This window comes from Gossypium raimondii, chromosome 13 (assembly GCF_025698545.1).
Source record: "Gossypium raimondii isolate GPD5lz chromosome 13, ASM2569854v1, whole genome shotgun sequence".
Taxonomy (NCBI): domain Eukaryota; kingdom Viridiplantae; phylum Streptophyta; class Magnoliopsida; order Malvales; family Malvaceae; genus Gossypium; species Gossypium raimondii.
In genome coordinates, this window is record NC_068577.1 from 58,155,227 (window position 1) to 58,170,207 (window position 14,981).

Here is a 14,981-nt window from a genome sequence, read left to right on the forward strand (position 1 = left end):
ATAGAGTATTTCCAATGTTAGCCAATGATGTCTATATATAGATGATATGTACATATATAAATGTATATATATGTTGTGTGTATATATATATATATATATGCAACAGCATGAAAGGAATCTCGGTCAACAATGCACAAACACACACAAAAAAAAACCATAGAAAACCTCATGATTCTGACTTCTGAGATCTGCTCTGTAATGACTCAAAACAAGAAAAAAAGATCAGAAAAAAAAACTTGCTTGTTTGAAGATTCATAAATCTATTTGTTCATATAATCATTTTCTTACAAACTAAGAAAAACTTGTAGCTAACTTTCTGGTTTTTAATTACAAAAAAAGCTTGATTTGTTCTTTTTGATCCAATGGATATGAAATCATCCATTAGTTCAACACAAAACCAAAAAAAAAAAAAAAAAAACCCTTCCCTACAGACCTATATATATATATATATATCAAGAATCTCCATGTTTATGCCAGCAAACAAGCATGGCGACACAACGCCTCATAATATAGAATCTAGCCTTTTGTTTTTTAGCTAAGTTACTGCATTTACGCGAAATGGAAGAGCTCTTTTGCGAACAACTTCGAGGCAATGACGATGAAGATGAAGAAGAACAAGGGTTCTTTTGTGAAGAGCTTCTAAGAAGGGATTCGGCAGTGGTGGCGGCGGCGGTGGTTGTTTTGGCTGAAAAACTCCTCGGCAGTGATGATGAGCGCTTTGAAGAACTATTATTAACTGATGACGAAGCTTCTTTCTTTGATGTTTTACAGTACTTGTCGTCCATGGAGAATATATATATATATATATAAATAAGCTTCAATGGGGAGCACCAATGGCGTCACTGTTGTTAAAAGAGTTTGAATAATGATGAAGGTACGGTGGAAATGAATGAGAACGTGAGGAAGGAGATATATGTGATTGTGAAACGATTTTCAGAGCAGCTGACAGTAGTGGGGCTATATGTTCTTACGTATCATATATATTATAAAGTTGACAAGGAAATAACAACTATTAGGCATATTACAGATTTAATAACTATATATAACACTTCATTCATGGGACTTAGTTTTGAGGATAGTCAAATTTTCAAAAAAAAAAAGAAATTTCCCAGAATTTTGGGAAAAATTTACGTAAAATTATGTTGAAATTCTAAAGTTGAGCCTTTAATCTTAATATTTAGGTTTAAGTTTCACTATTTATAGATTTATTTTATTTTAAATTATTTTTTATAATTTTTATAAAATATTTAAAACCCATAATAATATTTATTATTTTTAAATAAAATATATTTTAATATTTTTCTAACTCAACTAATATTTAAAGTGTGAATTTGTGCTTGAATTCATAAATTTTATTTTTTAACATTTAAAAGTGTGAATTCTATAGCTTCCTTAGCCCTTACGTCTGATTGTTGAATGGGGGAGTTCTGCATGTTCATACGTACCTTGTTTTGTTAACGTGGCTCGATACCATTGGTCAGTTAGTTCTTCAAGACTTTTGGAGGTCTTAAATTGTTGCAGATATAAATTAGATTTTATCCGACACAAATAATAAAAAATGTAAAAATAATTTTATATTTTTATGATTAAATATAAATATTTTATTATTATTATTTTTAAGTTCATTGAGATAAACTAGGCTCAATGCAGCCATCCTTAATAAATCTCCTAAAATAATAATAATTTAATTTAATTCTTTAAAATTATAGAGATATAGATTATTAAAATGATGAAATTACATTTTATTATCGTAAAACTTACAATTTAATTTCGATCCCTTACAAAAATTTCCGACCTTACCCGAGTTAGTAATTTGTATTAAATATATATTTATATAAAATCTATTCAACCAACCGGTCCCTTTCATAGGATCCTTTTATGTAAATTTATATTAATTTTATTTTTTATTTTTCAATTATAATAGTTAAAAATAAAAGCCATAAAATCATATATATATTGGAATTAGGAGCCACATGCCCATTCAAACATTTGGATCAGCAAAACAGAAGCTTGAAATTTTAAAATAAATTTATTTTTTTAAAATAATTGTCTTTTTTTTTCAATATATATAAAAATTTTAAAATATTTCATCAAGGTGATTTGCTGACTCACCATGTGATGAAAATTTATTTGTTCGATGATGCTTCTTCTGGTATGGCACACCTTACGAAATATCCAATTTTGAGTGAATATTAAATGTAGATGTAAATATGGATTTAAGTGTGTTGAAGCGCATTATCCTCCTATTTATTTCTTGAGAAGAAACTATGAATAATTTTAAGCATTGTATTAAAAAAAGAAACTAAAAGCCAATATGCTAACTTAGGTCGATTTGCAAGTCCAACTTTATTTCACTATTTAAAAATCATATGAATAATTTGAATAGAATTAACCCATTGATTAATAATTCGAGTAGAATTGGGCCGACCCGAATTTAAAGTGATTTTTTGTAGGTTTAATTTGAACTTGATTTTATTATTTAGGGTTTTGTTTTTGGTGTGAATTTGATTTGGTTCGGTCGACATTTTTAAATTTTTTTAAACTTTTCATGATGATTTGGTTTGATTCGATTCGGTTTTCAATTTTAATATTATTTGATAAAATTTCAAAACTATTTCATAAATATTTTAAAATATTTCAATAAAAAATCAATCTCTTATATATTGTTTTTAGATATATATAACGTTCAAATTATTTTCACTATATCAAATATAAAAATATTTATTTTTACATCTTATTAAAAACCGATTCGAGATAACTATAATTTGTTAATATGTATTTCATAAACCGTCCAAATATCTGATTCGAATCAGTTTTCAATTTGTTTCATTGATTTTAGTCTAATGACCAAACATATACTTTTTTTGCAAATTGCAACAATTTTCTATTCTTTTCCCATTAAACAATTACTAAAAACAAGAAAGAAAAAATGGGGAATCTGAAGAAACATTAATCAACATATAATTTTATTGTTGAATGAGACAATTTGACTGGTCAATGCTTTTAACAATGCAAATATATACATACATATATATATATATATATATGCATGTACTTTAAACCTTGCTTTCACATGTTTTCAAACCAATGTTTTGTTTTTAAGGATTTATATTGTTTTTTAATTACAAGAAGAGGATAAAACCCTAATAATAACGTGATTAGCGACTCAATTCAAACCAAATAAGATTTATATATATTTTTGAAGATAAGAAAAATTAGTAACATTTTATTGCAAAATTTAATCGTAAAAGCAGTAAAAATATTTGTATGTTTAATAAAATTTAAATAAAATGATAATTTTTCGAGTCATTTGATTGGGTAAGACCGAATAATTAACCTTTCAACTATACAAATATAATTAATATAATCTGAATAGCTATAATTATAATCGGCCATTACTATAAATAATCGAATTAAGCACCGGAATATTTTGCTTTTTTCCTTTGTTTAGGTTAAGTTTGTTTTGTAAGTAATTTTATTGTATTCATTGAAAATAAAATAAAATGTTAACCAACCCCAATTGATATATTAATATTTTTTAGAATTTTTAGAATTAAAACTAAAATGATGATTTTTGTAGAATGTTTCTTCCTTCTGGGAAGGGAGGATTAGGAAAAGCCTATTGCTTGCAGGTTTCTCCAGACCTTCGAGAAAAGCATAAAAAAAAGGCTCAAATGGTACGATCCCTCTGTTACCCCAGAATGAAAGGGGCGATCTCGTAGTTCTTGGTTTGTGAAGATACGTTGTTAGGTGCTCCATTTTTTTTTCCATTGAGGTCAAACCTAAACTTGTGCTCGAGAGATAGCTATCCATACACTGATAAGGGATATATGGATTATCGAGAAGAGAGGAGTCGTGGTGGTCTCCCCTAGACCGCCCAGATCCCACGAGTGAATAAAAAGTTAGATCTACATTGGATCTCACCTGAATCGCCCCATCTATCCTCCTGAGGAGAAGTCTGGTTTCAAACTCAGATTAGACTTTCAATACTGAGCTAATGTCAAGAGTGATTAGAAAATTCAACAGGATGAGCGACTAAATTGAAAAAATTAACAGTTGCGTGACCAAAATTTCTTTTCTTTTTTAACTTGGTCCTTATTTTCTTTCCTATTGTTTTACAAATTATATAAATTTCAATATGGGTCAAACATAGTGTAAGGATGGGTCAAAATGAAATCACATGGTGTGTTGTGGTTTTCACTACTTATACAATGTTTATATTTTTTTATTAATTGAATATATGTACATATTGTAAAAATTATTTAAATTTTAAATTACAATGAATATAAGTGTAGCATATTTTAATTTATTACACTGTTTATCGTATAAATTTAATGTTTTTTAATTAATTCGTATTAAAATTTTAATATAATGTTCAAAGTTAATATATTTAATTATCAAACACTTGGGATTTCCACATGGAAACATGTGAGGTGCACAAGCATGGGCACCCTTCAAATTCTTATTTTATTTTATTTTGAAATAAAAATAATTAAAATACATGAATATTCTAATATTTATGTGAATATATAATATTTTAAATATTACAAATAAATAAATTACTAAAATTTATTTAAAGTACACTTCAAAAATAGGTCAAAGATGTCATAAAATTATGTGGGAAACCTAACTCAATGTAAAATAAAGAAAAAAAACTTTGACATTTTCACATTGTTTGCTCCATGTTCACCTTGTTTTCTTTACATAAAAATATTCAAATATCCTAATTGAATCTTAGCTCGATCGGTTTGGGCATTATTATTGATGTAAGAGGACGTGGGTTCGAATGCGTTGAAATATATTATTTTTCTATTTATGAGTTGGGGAGAGGCGCTAGATAATTCTAGACATTGTATCAAAAAGAGTAAATATGACCAGAATCTATAAACAACTTTTTTTTAAAAAAAATTAGAACAAATTTTAAAAACGAGCAATCGGTTAATTCGATTTAAAAATAAAAATTTTAATTTTAGTGAGAAATATCCAATAACCTACCAATCACGATATTATAAGTAAAATAATCAAATCGATTTAACATATCGATTCGATCGATTATCTCGATTAATTAACTAAGTGGTAGCGGTAATTAAATTGGGTAGGAAAATATTTATAAATATATTTAAAAATTATAAATAAAAATCATTGAAATTTACTTTTTAGGAATCAATTAAATCCGTGGACTCAGTTGTTCCATTTTGATTTTGGTATTTAGACCTAACATTGCTGCCAAATAATTGTTTTGATAATTTAGGCCCAAATGTTCTAATAGTACACCAAGTTTTGGGTACAAATTTGATCAAAATAAGATTAAAAGTTTAATTTTATTTAAAAATAAAAAAATCTCAATTTATTCGTGTTGGATATGAATTATGTATTTAATATAGATGTTGGGATCAACCTGTATAAACAACAAAATATAAAAAGTAAATAAGATCGAATACGAATATTTTACGTGGAAATTTCTTTGAAGAGGATAAAAACTACATGTAAAGAATGGTTTTTCACTAAATGAGTAAACAAACAAGAGTACAGTATAGAGAAACTTAACCTAAATGTACTAGACATACAAACTCAAACCCCGAAAAATAAAACCCTAACTCTGATAGAGTTCTCTAAAAAAAGGGCAAAACCCTAATATAGCAATGCATCTAGCGCGACTCGAACGCAGGCCACATCTAGGGCGATGAATACTCTAGCCATCATGCCAACACATAAGGTTCCAACTATACAAATTTAAAGAAATAAATACATAACTTTCTTTTCTTATTAGATAAATATAATTATTTGTATATGCAACATGTAAATGTAAAATGGTGCTATATCGATAATTGTTTTGGTGATTTGTGAAAACTGAATCAAATTAAAATATCATGTATAAAATTGCACAAAATCACAGTTCATGCATAACATTACACATTTGACAAAAATGTATAGTTTTGATATTTATCTCTTGAAAAAAATTTTTGACCGAACTGAACCGAACCGAATCGAAATTTTGGTTTGTTTAATAGGTTTTGGGTCTAAATTTGGTTTGATTTATCCAATTTTAATGGTTTAATCGGTTTAACCCTGGTTCTTGATATATTAAAAAACTGAACTAACCGAACCGACCACACGTACTTATTTACAGGATGCAATCAATTTGATAACTCAAACAAATCCAAATTGAACTCACACGTGATGAGACTTTAACCTAAATAAATCAAATACATTAATATAAATATCTAAGTGCATATTTATTTGAGTTGATGTCACGAATTAACTAGACAAAAACTCAATTGAATATGTCTAAATATGTAATACAATTTTTTCAAGTGTACCATAATCTGTTGAATATAAAAATATCTTCATTAATCATATATATATATATATATATATATAAAACCGTGATTGAACAAGGAATAATGAAATTATAATATTACCTTGTGGCATCTCCTTGATTAAAACGGTGGAAAATGGAAAAAAGGGCAAGATAGTTAGCCAATATAATTGCAGATGCAGCATCATCAAGATTCAAGAAAACTTTCTAGGCATCCAAACAGGCTCTTAGGAAAATTTTCTATGAATCTTGATGATGCCGCATTTGCAAACACTGACTGTATTATATAAATGGATTAAAAACCTTATATAAAGAAGAAAAATTCACCTTAAATTATCAAGAATCGGACCTTCAACTCGTCAGATATTGTTCACGGAAGCGAAATTTTTTTGTGGTTACGCATAGTTCGTTTTCTCAAGCACTCGACACTTTTGTGTTATAAACTTATTGCCTCTTTAAGCCCTCGACAGAATTGGAAAACAAAATTCTTATTAAAAACAATACCTGAGATATTGGAAGTCCGACCCAGTCCCATCCTCAACAATAAAAACAAGTAATGCTGAAGAAGAAAAGTAACCATGAAACCTATAAATCAACCAATTTTTTTTGTGGCAAATAAAAGGACAACAAAAAGGTCAAATTGAAGAAAAGATGATCACGGGGAGAAAGAAAAAACTGAGGGAAAAGAAGAAAAAAACTACAACCTATAGCTATTATCTATAGGCTTTGGCTGATTTTGTACTAGAAAAATTCGTAAATTTTAATATTTAATGGAAATAAAAACAGATTTGATGGCTTGAATCCGATCCAATTTGATAGGGGTGAACGTTTGATCGAGTTGAGTCAAATTGAGTGAAAATTTTCGAGTTAATCGAGTTGACGAATCCTATTTTACCATTCTAACTTTATTTGAAATCTTTTCGAATCGAGTAGAATCAAGTGGAATTGTTCGGGTTAAATTAAAAAATTAAACATTTTCATGTTAGAGCTAATAATTTTGAAACCATATATATATAAACTTTTTCAAAGCAAAATAATAATAAATATTTTAGTATGATAAACTTAAATTATTAATTAACTTATTTAGGTTCCAAAATTATTGTTCTAGATCATTTTAATTTTTTAACTTTCTTTATATATTTTTAGATTTTTTAAAATTTCAAGATTTTTAAAATATAAATTTTGAAATTTTATAAATATTTTAAATTTTAAAAATTATTTTGAATTTATTTTTTGTAATTTTGTTGAGAATGAGATCAATTTGCTCATTTTCAAACTAGACGATGACCAAAAAAGTATTTACATCAATTTATTATTTGAATTACTCAAATTATTTGAACTGTAAAACTCAATTCGATTCGAACTTGAAACTCGAATTACTTATTCAAGTTAACTCGAATAGTTCGAATAACTCAATTCGATTAACTCAAAATCAAATTTTTTTCAATTTTTCTAATCGAATCAAATTTTGCTCATCTCTACAATTTGATAGAATTGAGTTTTTAAAAAGAATTTGATTTTGAAACATATCTAATTCTTCAATTAGTCAAGTAAGATTGAGGTCAAGTTTAGAAAAAATTATCTCAATCTATCTTGAGATAATTCTCAAAATAATCTTTTATATATATATATATATATATATATATTAGTTTGAAATATATGAGAATGAAATTTATATTTATATTTGTAGTATAATTATGAAAAATATTTAGTACATGAAATTTTAAACTCCACAAGTAGAATTGAAGTAATGAAAGTATCCTATAGAATATAGTAAAATATTTAAAAATAAATACATAAAAAATTGGGACACAAGCATTTTCAGTGGAATATCATATAATTATACTTAGAAAACAATTAATAACATCATTAAAAATAAAATTATTATTCCATTTCAATAAAAATATAGAAATAAAAATAAAAACTTGTGAATATCATATTGGAGTTGAGTATAATTTTCAATTTTCAGGTTAGATTTGAAGCCGTTGAATTAATATTTTATTTCAAATCAAATTAAGTTCGAATTATGTTAAGGGTATATCAAGTCAAGGTTGAGACAAACAAAGAACCTCCACCAGCTTGTTGCATCTTAATATTTTTAATTGGTTAGAAAGCAACGAGTCTGGTCAATTGGACATGTTGAATTGGTTTTTAATTAGACTGATTTAGATGGTGTTATTTCATATTTCAAATATTTTGATTCATTTCGATTTAGATAAATTTTGGATTTAAGGTTATATCTAATTCGTCATTTCCGATTTGAATTGTTTTGTGTTCTAATCATTTATGTTTAAGACTAACTTATTTTGAGTTCAAATAATTTATATGTTTGTGAATGTTAAATGAACCAAGTTTATTTTCAGATCAAGTCAAGTTCGAATTATGTTAATGATATATCGGGTCAAGGCCAAGACTGGCAAAGAACCACCATGCCATGCTGTCACTTGCTATTTCCAACCTGATTCGGACCTAATTTGATCTGAAAACCAATTAAAAAGATTTAAGGATATATCAAGACCAAGGTCGAGTGCCATTGTCGATCTTAATTTTTTTAATTGGTTAGAAAGCAATGAGTATAGTCAATGGGATCCCGGTTGAATTGGTTTTCAATTAGATTGGTTTAGATGTGTGTTAATTCAAATTTCAAAAATTTTGATTCATTTCGAGTTAGATAAATTTTGGATTTAGTGTTATTTCGTGTTCATCAATTCAAATTTGAATTGTTTTCGATTATAATCATTTAAGTATGAAACTAAATTATTTTGAATTCAAATAATTTATATATTTACAAACGTTAGAGAACCAAGTTTGAATATACTAAATAATAAGTAAAGTTCGAATATAATATTAAAAATTTAAATGAATACGAACCGAACATAAACAACTTTAAAAATAAACAAACAAATGCAAACAAAGCTTTGTTTGCTTGAGAACAATTCTTTTACACTCCTAACTTTTACCTCTAATACCATTCAACTCCAAAAAAAATTCAAATAAGCTAAATACAGTTCCACTCGAAAAAAGAGTTTGAAATTTAATCCAAGCTCAATCATTGACTAATTCAAGTATATTAAGTTGGAGCTCGAACTAGTAAAAACCTAATCAAACTTCTTAAAACAAAAAAGTACGTTCAACTTGGTTTACTTGGGGGAAGAATTAACACATTTTCTCTGTCTTGCAGTATAAGTTTACCTTTTTTTCGAAGATTTGCAAAATGATCCTTCAGTGAAAGAAAATTGATGAAGAAATTTTAGTATCTCCTACGCTTATGCAGTTTCCATTTGTTCAGTAAATGTTGCACTCCATCAGTTAATGTTGCCTTCCTTCCTTCATTGAAATTCCAAAGTTCCGGTACTACGTATCTGCCGCTCGGATTGTACTCGTTCATCTGTTTCAATGCCATCGTCACAGCATTGTATGCTTCGTCGCCGAGCTCTGTCTTGAGTTCGACCAATTTTTCATCTTCCTCATCAAGTATTTCCTGTAAAAGAAAAATCACTATTTTTTAGCCTATAGAGAGAATAAAGTTAAGTCATAAGAGCAAGACAACTTGATAAGTTAAATAATGGATGTCCGAAAATTTTTTAGATCATATTTTTATATTAATATTCGGGGCAGTATGAGTAGGGAATTGCCCAAACTCTGACACCTTCTCCAAACACGGCCCAAGCAAGTTAGACCTCTCAAGAAAGTAATCCGGCCACTAAACAAGTCTAAAGACAAGCCAACGTCATACGGCAACAAATTCAGTATGTTACTTAGATACAAGTATAAAGATATTATCCTTCGAATATATAAGAATTTATTTGAAAAATAAGCATATTCGCAACTGACACCCTTTTGTTAAATGGGGAAATATTCATTTAGCTCCTCCCATAATATAAATTATGCAAATTAAGTCCTTTTGTTTTTGACTAAATGAATTTTTTGCATTTTTAGCCCCTCAAAAAAATTAATAATGTAATTTGAACATTTTAACATAAAAGTTAACCTTGGCTCCTCCAAAATTTTATAATTTTATCTCACACCCACAAAATAAAATTTCTAACTTTGCCCCTGTCTTGACACTTATCTGAATCCGAATAAGAAAGATAGGATAAACTGATCATTTCCCTATTGTTACACCTTAAGGACAAATAAGGATAAAGATAGTCAAGCAATAACAGTTATTAAAGAGGGGGAAATTGAATGGGTGTAAAATATAGAGAGAAAAAATTACCTTGCAATTTCCTTCCTTGTCTTTGAGGATTTTAAAAGGATGCCAGCTAGGATCTCTAAGATAGTCTTGCCACAGTGTACATAGCTCTGCTGATTTCACATCAGCTTCTTTAGCTGAGTATTTTCTTTTGGCAGCAACTAAGAAGGGTTTAATGTCCACTTCTCCCATTTTCTTGACACCAATATGAGCTCTGGTGGAAACATCTTTAAATGCCTGTGAAACAAAAATCAAGTAACACAAAAATCTCTTGCAAAATTCATGGACACCGTATATATATATATATATAGAAAGCACTTGTTAAGCTTCTATCTTTCTTCAAAATATGCAAAGGCAAGTTGATGCATGTAAGTTCTTCATCTAACTAAACTAATTCCATTACTATAAAAGTGATTTTGAAGCAAAAAAGGTAAAATTTTAAACACTATAGTGAGATTGAACGTTAAAAATTAACTTGTCGTGTTTTAAAGTGACTGAAACAAAAAAGACAAAACCAAAATTCAGAATTTTTTAAAGGACAATAAATATTAAATAGCTAACCCTTTTTCCATCGCTTCAAAACACAAACTCAGAAATTTTTTGATGTTCAACATTACTATTATTTTTGAAATTAAGTATTGCATGCAAGTTATATTACGAGAGGCTTGAACGTCACTGTTAGACACAGACATGTATGTGAAAGGTCGTATCTCAAGTAATATAACATGCCAGTGGTTAGCTCTTATACACGTTTTCTAAGAAAAGAAAAAAGGGGAATATAACATATACTTACAGTGATTAGCTCTTTTCGGGCATCTTGCAACTCATCATTGCTTTTGCGTTCCTTGATGATAAGAGCTTGATTAAGATCTTCCAAGTCTTCCAGTTCTTCTTCCTTTTCTTTCAGTTCATCTTGAATTACCTCCATCCTTTTCTTTGTGTCTGCATCCCCATCACCATTCATGTGCTCCATCACTTGTAAAGCCCCTCTCAAACGCTGTATCTCAAGTTCTAATCCTTGTCTAGTATCAAGTTGCTTTTCTAGCTTAATGATTTCTCTGTGAAGTTTCTCTTTATCTCTCTGACATAGGAAAATAAATAAATGGTAAATGAAGAGATTCTAGAAATTGAAAATAGCACACAATATGAAGACCAAAGATATACCTTGTGCTCTTCAGCCAGTTTGAACATAGTTTCATCAGCCTTCTTTTGTTCCAAGGCTGCTCTCTCGTTCTGCCAAAACAATTTATGAATATTTTGATTTGTATAGATAGGAAGTAATATGATAGGTTCACTAAATCAATTTTTGTTATTATGGTTTAGATAAAAGGGCTAATTGCTATACCTACTATATTGGACAACTTGTATCTAAGGTATCAAAAAATATCGGTACATGTGTTTAAAATTTTGATACACTATTTTAAATATGTTCAACATACTATCATCTTCTCGTGCTGAAGTTTTTTGGTCTCATTTTCATTTTGGGCCTCCCGTTGCAACAATTCCTTCTCACGCTGCTCTAATTCTCTTTTCTGGTCTAGAATACATTTTGCATTCCTCTCATGTTCTAAAGAAATCTGCTTGAAATGATTATGAGCATTCTCCTGCATCTTTTTACACTCTACACATTATAAACTATAACCCGTTAACAATTAGAATAGTATAAATTGAATTTAAATCCCTTTTAGAAACTAGGATTGTAGCATACCTTCATTATAAGCTCTGATCATGTCATCTTTTTGCCACATCAATGTACTCATTGAGCTACTCACTTCATTGAATTTGTTCTGCATTTCCTGAAGGCGTTGATTCTTGGTCTCCAAGGTATTGTTTAGTGTTGTCAATAGCTTTGAGGTCTTCCTTCGATCTTCGGCTTCTTTGCTCGAAACGGTCTTCAAGTCTCCGTTCCTACGAAGATATTCACCAATCAGTCCACCAGAGTAGTAGTCGTCTTCACGAGCAACCCATGCATACAATTTGTCTTTTTTCCTCCGAGATGAGTAGTAATCCTTCTTTCCATAATGGTCCAATTCAAAACTCTTTTCAAACATGATGGCATTGTTAAAACCATCCCATTCTTTATTGAACTCTACTATGGCGTATCCTGAGTGACCGTGTCGGTTCCAAAGAGGTTGAACCTTCAATGGATTGAATCCCTTTTTTGCCAAATCCTCCCTCAGTTTCCTTCCACTTTCCCCTACATGTTTTCCATCTTGCAATGTTGTTGGAATATTGGCAATGATGCCCTTCCATGGATGAACAAACATCTGGTCATCACGAAATAAAAATAGACACATCTTTAAGTTTGTAAACAACTAGAAAGTATATGCAGATATGATGCAGTATAATGACTAAATGTGACAAGTGGATTCCATAGCATCTCAAAATTTGCCACCCATAAGTGCACGAACCAATGACCATTCACTAAAGATAGTCCTTATTCAAAACACAAGTACCTAGCTCAAAGTCTAATAATTCCATGAAATCCTATATTCAAAATTAAAGCATTACACATCTTTAGTAAACTTTTGAAAATTCCTTAAATGCATTAACAGATTTCAAAAGTTTACCCTTCTGAAGAAAGTGAAGTGTCTGATTATAATAAAAGCAAAGCATAAAAGAAACTTTTGAAACCATTACGAGGCCTCAGCTTCTTAGAAACTATATATATACATGACAAAAAGCCACATCTTCAGCAAATAAAATCATATACAAGCAGAGCATAGTAAAGAAAATGCAAAAATTGAGACATATGAAGCAGCTACAAACTTAAATTCAATTGTCATTTCATTTCTAACAAGCATTCAACAGCCAAATTAAGTAAACTAGAGGACTTTTCAATGAACAGAGCAAATATATACAAGAGGGTAAACTTTCACTAGTGTCAAACTTCATCTTCCTAAAGTGGAAGACACATGTAGAATTTTAAATAGATTAAAAATGTCTAATTATTGGTTTGATATAAAAAAAACTTTCATTCGGTGAATATGTGATTTTCGATTGTCCATTAATATAATAGAAATATTGCATCCATTTGAAACTTCACATATATGATGAATAACATGATAATTGATAAACTCAATGATTAAATTGCTAAACTAAATAGCAAGTGAATCCAACCTATGGTAAACAGAAACGTCAGTGTTCATAACAAAAAAATGAAGTTATACATTAACATTTTCCTTCACTTTCGTCAAAGCCAAACAGAGCAAGCACATATATATCATGTATCGACATTTTCCTTCTCCTTTTCCTTCACTATCTCGTTAAAGCCAAACAGAGTAAACACACACACACACAGATATACAATACGTTAAGCAAAAAGGCACTATTCAAAAAAAAAAAACGCAACAAACAGTAATGACTTACCTTACAAAGACGATGATTCGTTGACGAAACTTTGGCAAGAAGCTTGAAAACAGATCACCGTCGTCGCAAAATCACCGCCGTGGAACACTGAAAACCTTGAAAAACCTAGAGTTACAACAAAAAAAACAATGCGATGAAAATCTTTTTTTTTTTAATTGAGAAAAAATTGTCTGCGCTTTGCTTACCAGAATAAGTGAAGAACAGTACGACTTTCAAATGCCAATATGCGGTTGGCAACAAATTGGTCGTTTCAATTTCTCCTGGGTCCGACGGCTTCTCGAGAGTATGTTAAAACCATGTACTCGCGATTTAGATACAAATAAGGGCTTTGATTTTTAATCAAGTGGCTTTAAGGGCGAGTGTAATGCGGTTGGTTAGTTGGGATGGTACGGCGGGATCCGTACGAAAGCGTGGAATATGGAGATTGGGAGGTATTTCGTGAAATCATCAATGTGGAGGATTTTTTGTTTCCTTACAAAAATTTTAGAGGTTTTGTGAATATTTACAACAAAAAAAAAATTTTGAAGAGCCTAATTGAAATTTTTAAAAATTTTCAAAGGTTTAATAATATATTTCAAAAACTTTAGAGGGTTTAATTAAAATCTTCAAAAATTTTGAGGGTATAACTAAAATTTTTTAAAAAAAATTTGGGAGGCCAAGGGCCCTACGCTCTAATGAGAATCGGTCTCTGACTGCCATTTCTTTCTCCCATTCAAAGCCATGCATGAGACTTTCATATTGCACAGCTCCTAAGTTATAAAAGTAAATAATAACTTATATTCTTTCTATTTTTTTTATTACCTTCCTTGTGTACGTATAAGATCGAACCCACTCGATTCTAAAACGGATTACTAATCTTTAACTTTTTGTGGAATCCTTCATCAATGGTTGTGAATGCATGATTTTTCTTAATCTTTTCGGCCTTGGTTCCGTAGGAGCAAGTCAGAAAGATTGAGAAATAGAACCAACTAATTTGATTCATTCTCGATAGCCATGAGATGATCATCTTAGGGTGATTCTTTTGTCGACAGATGCTCCTATCCCCCTTTGACATTTTCTCTCTTCTCATCAATTCAATTCAAAAATATTATTTTTATA

General features: G+C 29.4%; 2 protein-coding genes across 2 annotated transcripts; both read right to left on the reverse strand.

Moving 5' to 3' along the window:
* Nucleotides 1-398: 398 nt before the first annotated feature.
* On the reverse strand, nucleotides 399-930 carry LOC105781856 (small polypeptide DEVIL 9). The gene has a single exon (XM_012606381.2). The coding sequence runs from the start codon at nucleotides 783-785 to the stop codon at nucleotides 453-455; it is 333 nt and encodes a 110-aa protein (XP_012461835.1). The 5' UTR covers nucleotides 786-930; the 3' UTR covers nucleotides 399-452.
* Nucleotides 931-9,161: 8,231 nt separating this feature from the next.
* Nucleotides 9,162-14,179, reverse strand: LOC105783791 (factor of DNA methylation 4). Its single transcript, XM_012609436.2, has 8 exons — nucleotides 14,069-14,179; nucleotides 13,884-13,988; nucleotides 12,223-12,781; nucleotides 11,954-12,135; nucleotides 11,679-11,747; nucleotides 11,308-11,595; nucleotides 10,539-10,751; nucleotides 9,162-9,800 (listed from the first exon to the last, which is right to left on the reverse strand). Exons 3-8 carry the CDS (start codon nucleotides 12,779-12,781, stop codon nucleotides 9,570-9,572), a joined length of 1,542 nt encoding a protein of 513 aa, XP_012464890.1. The 5' UTR covers nucleotides 13,884-13,988; nucleotides 14,069-14,179; the 3' UTR covers nucleotides 9,162-9,569.
* Between the last annotated feature and the right edge of the window lie 802 nt (nucleotides 14,180-14,981).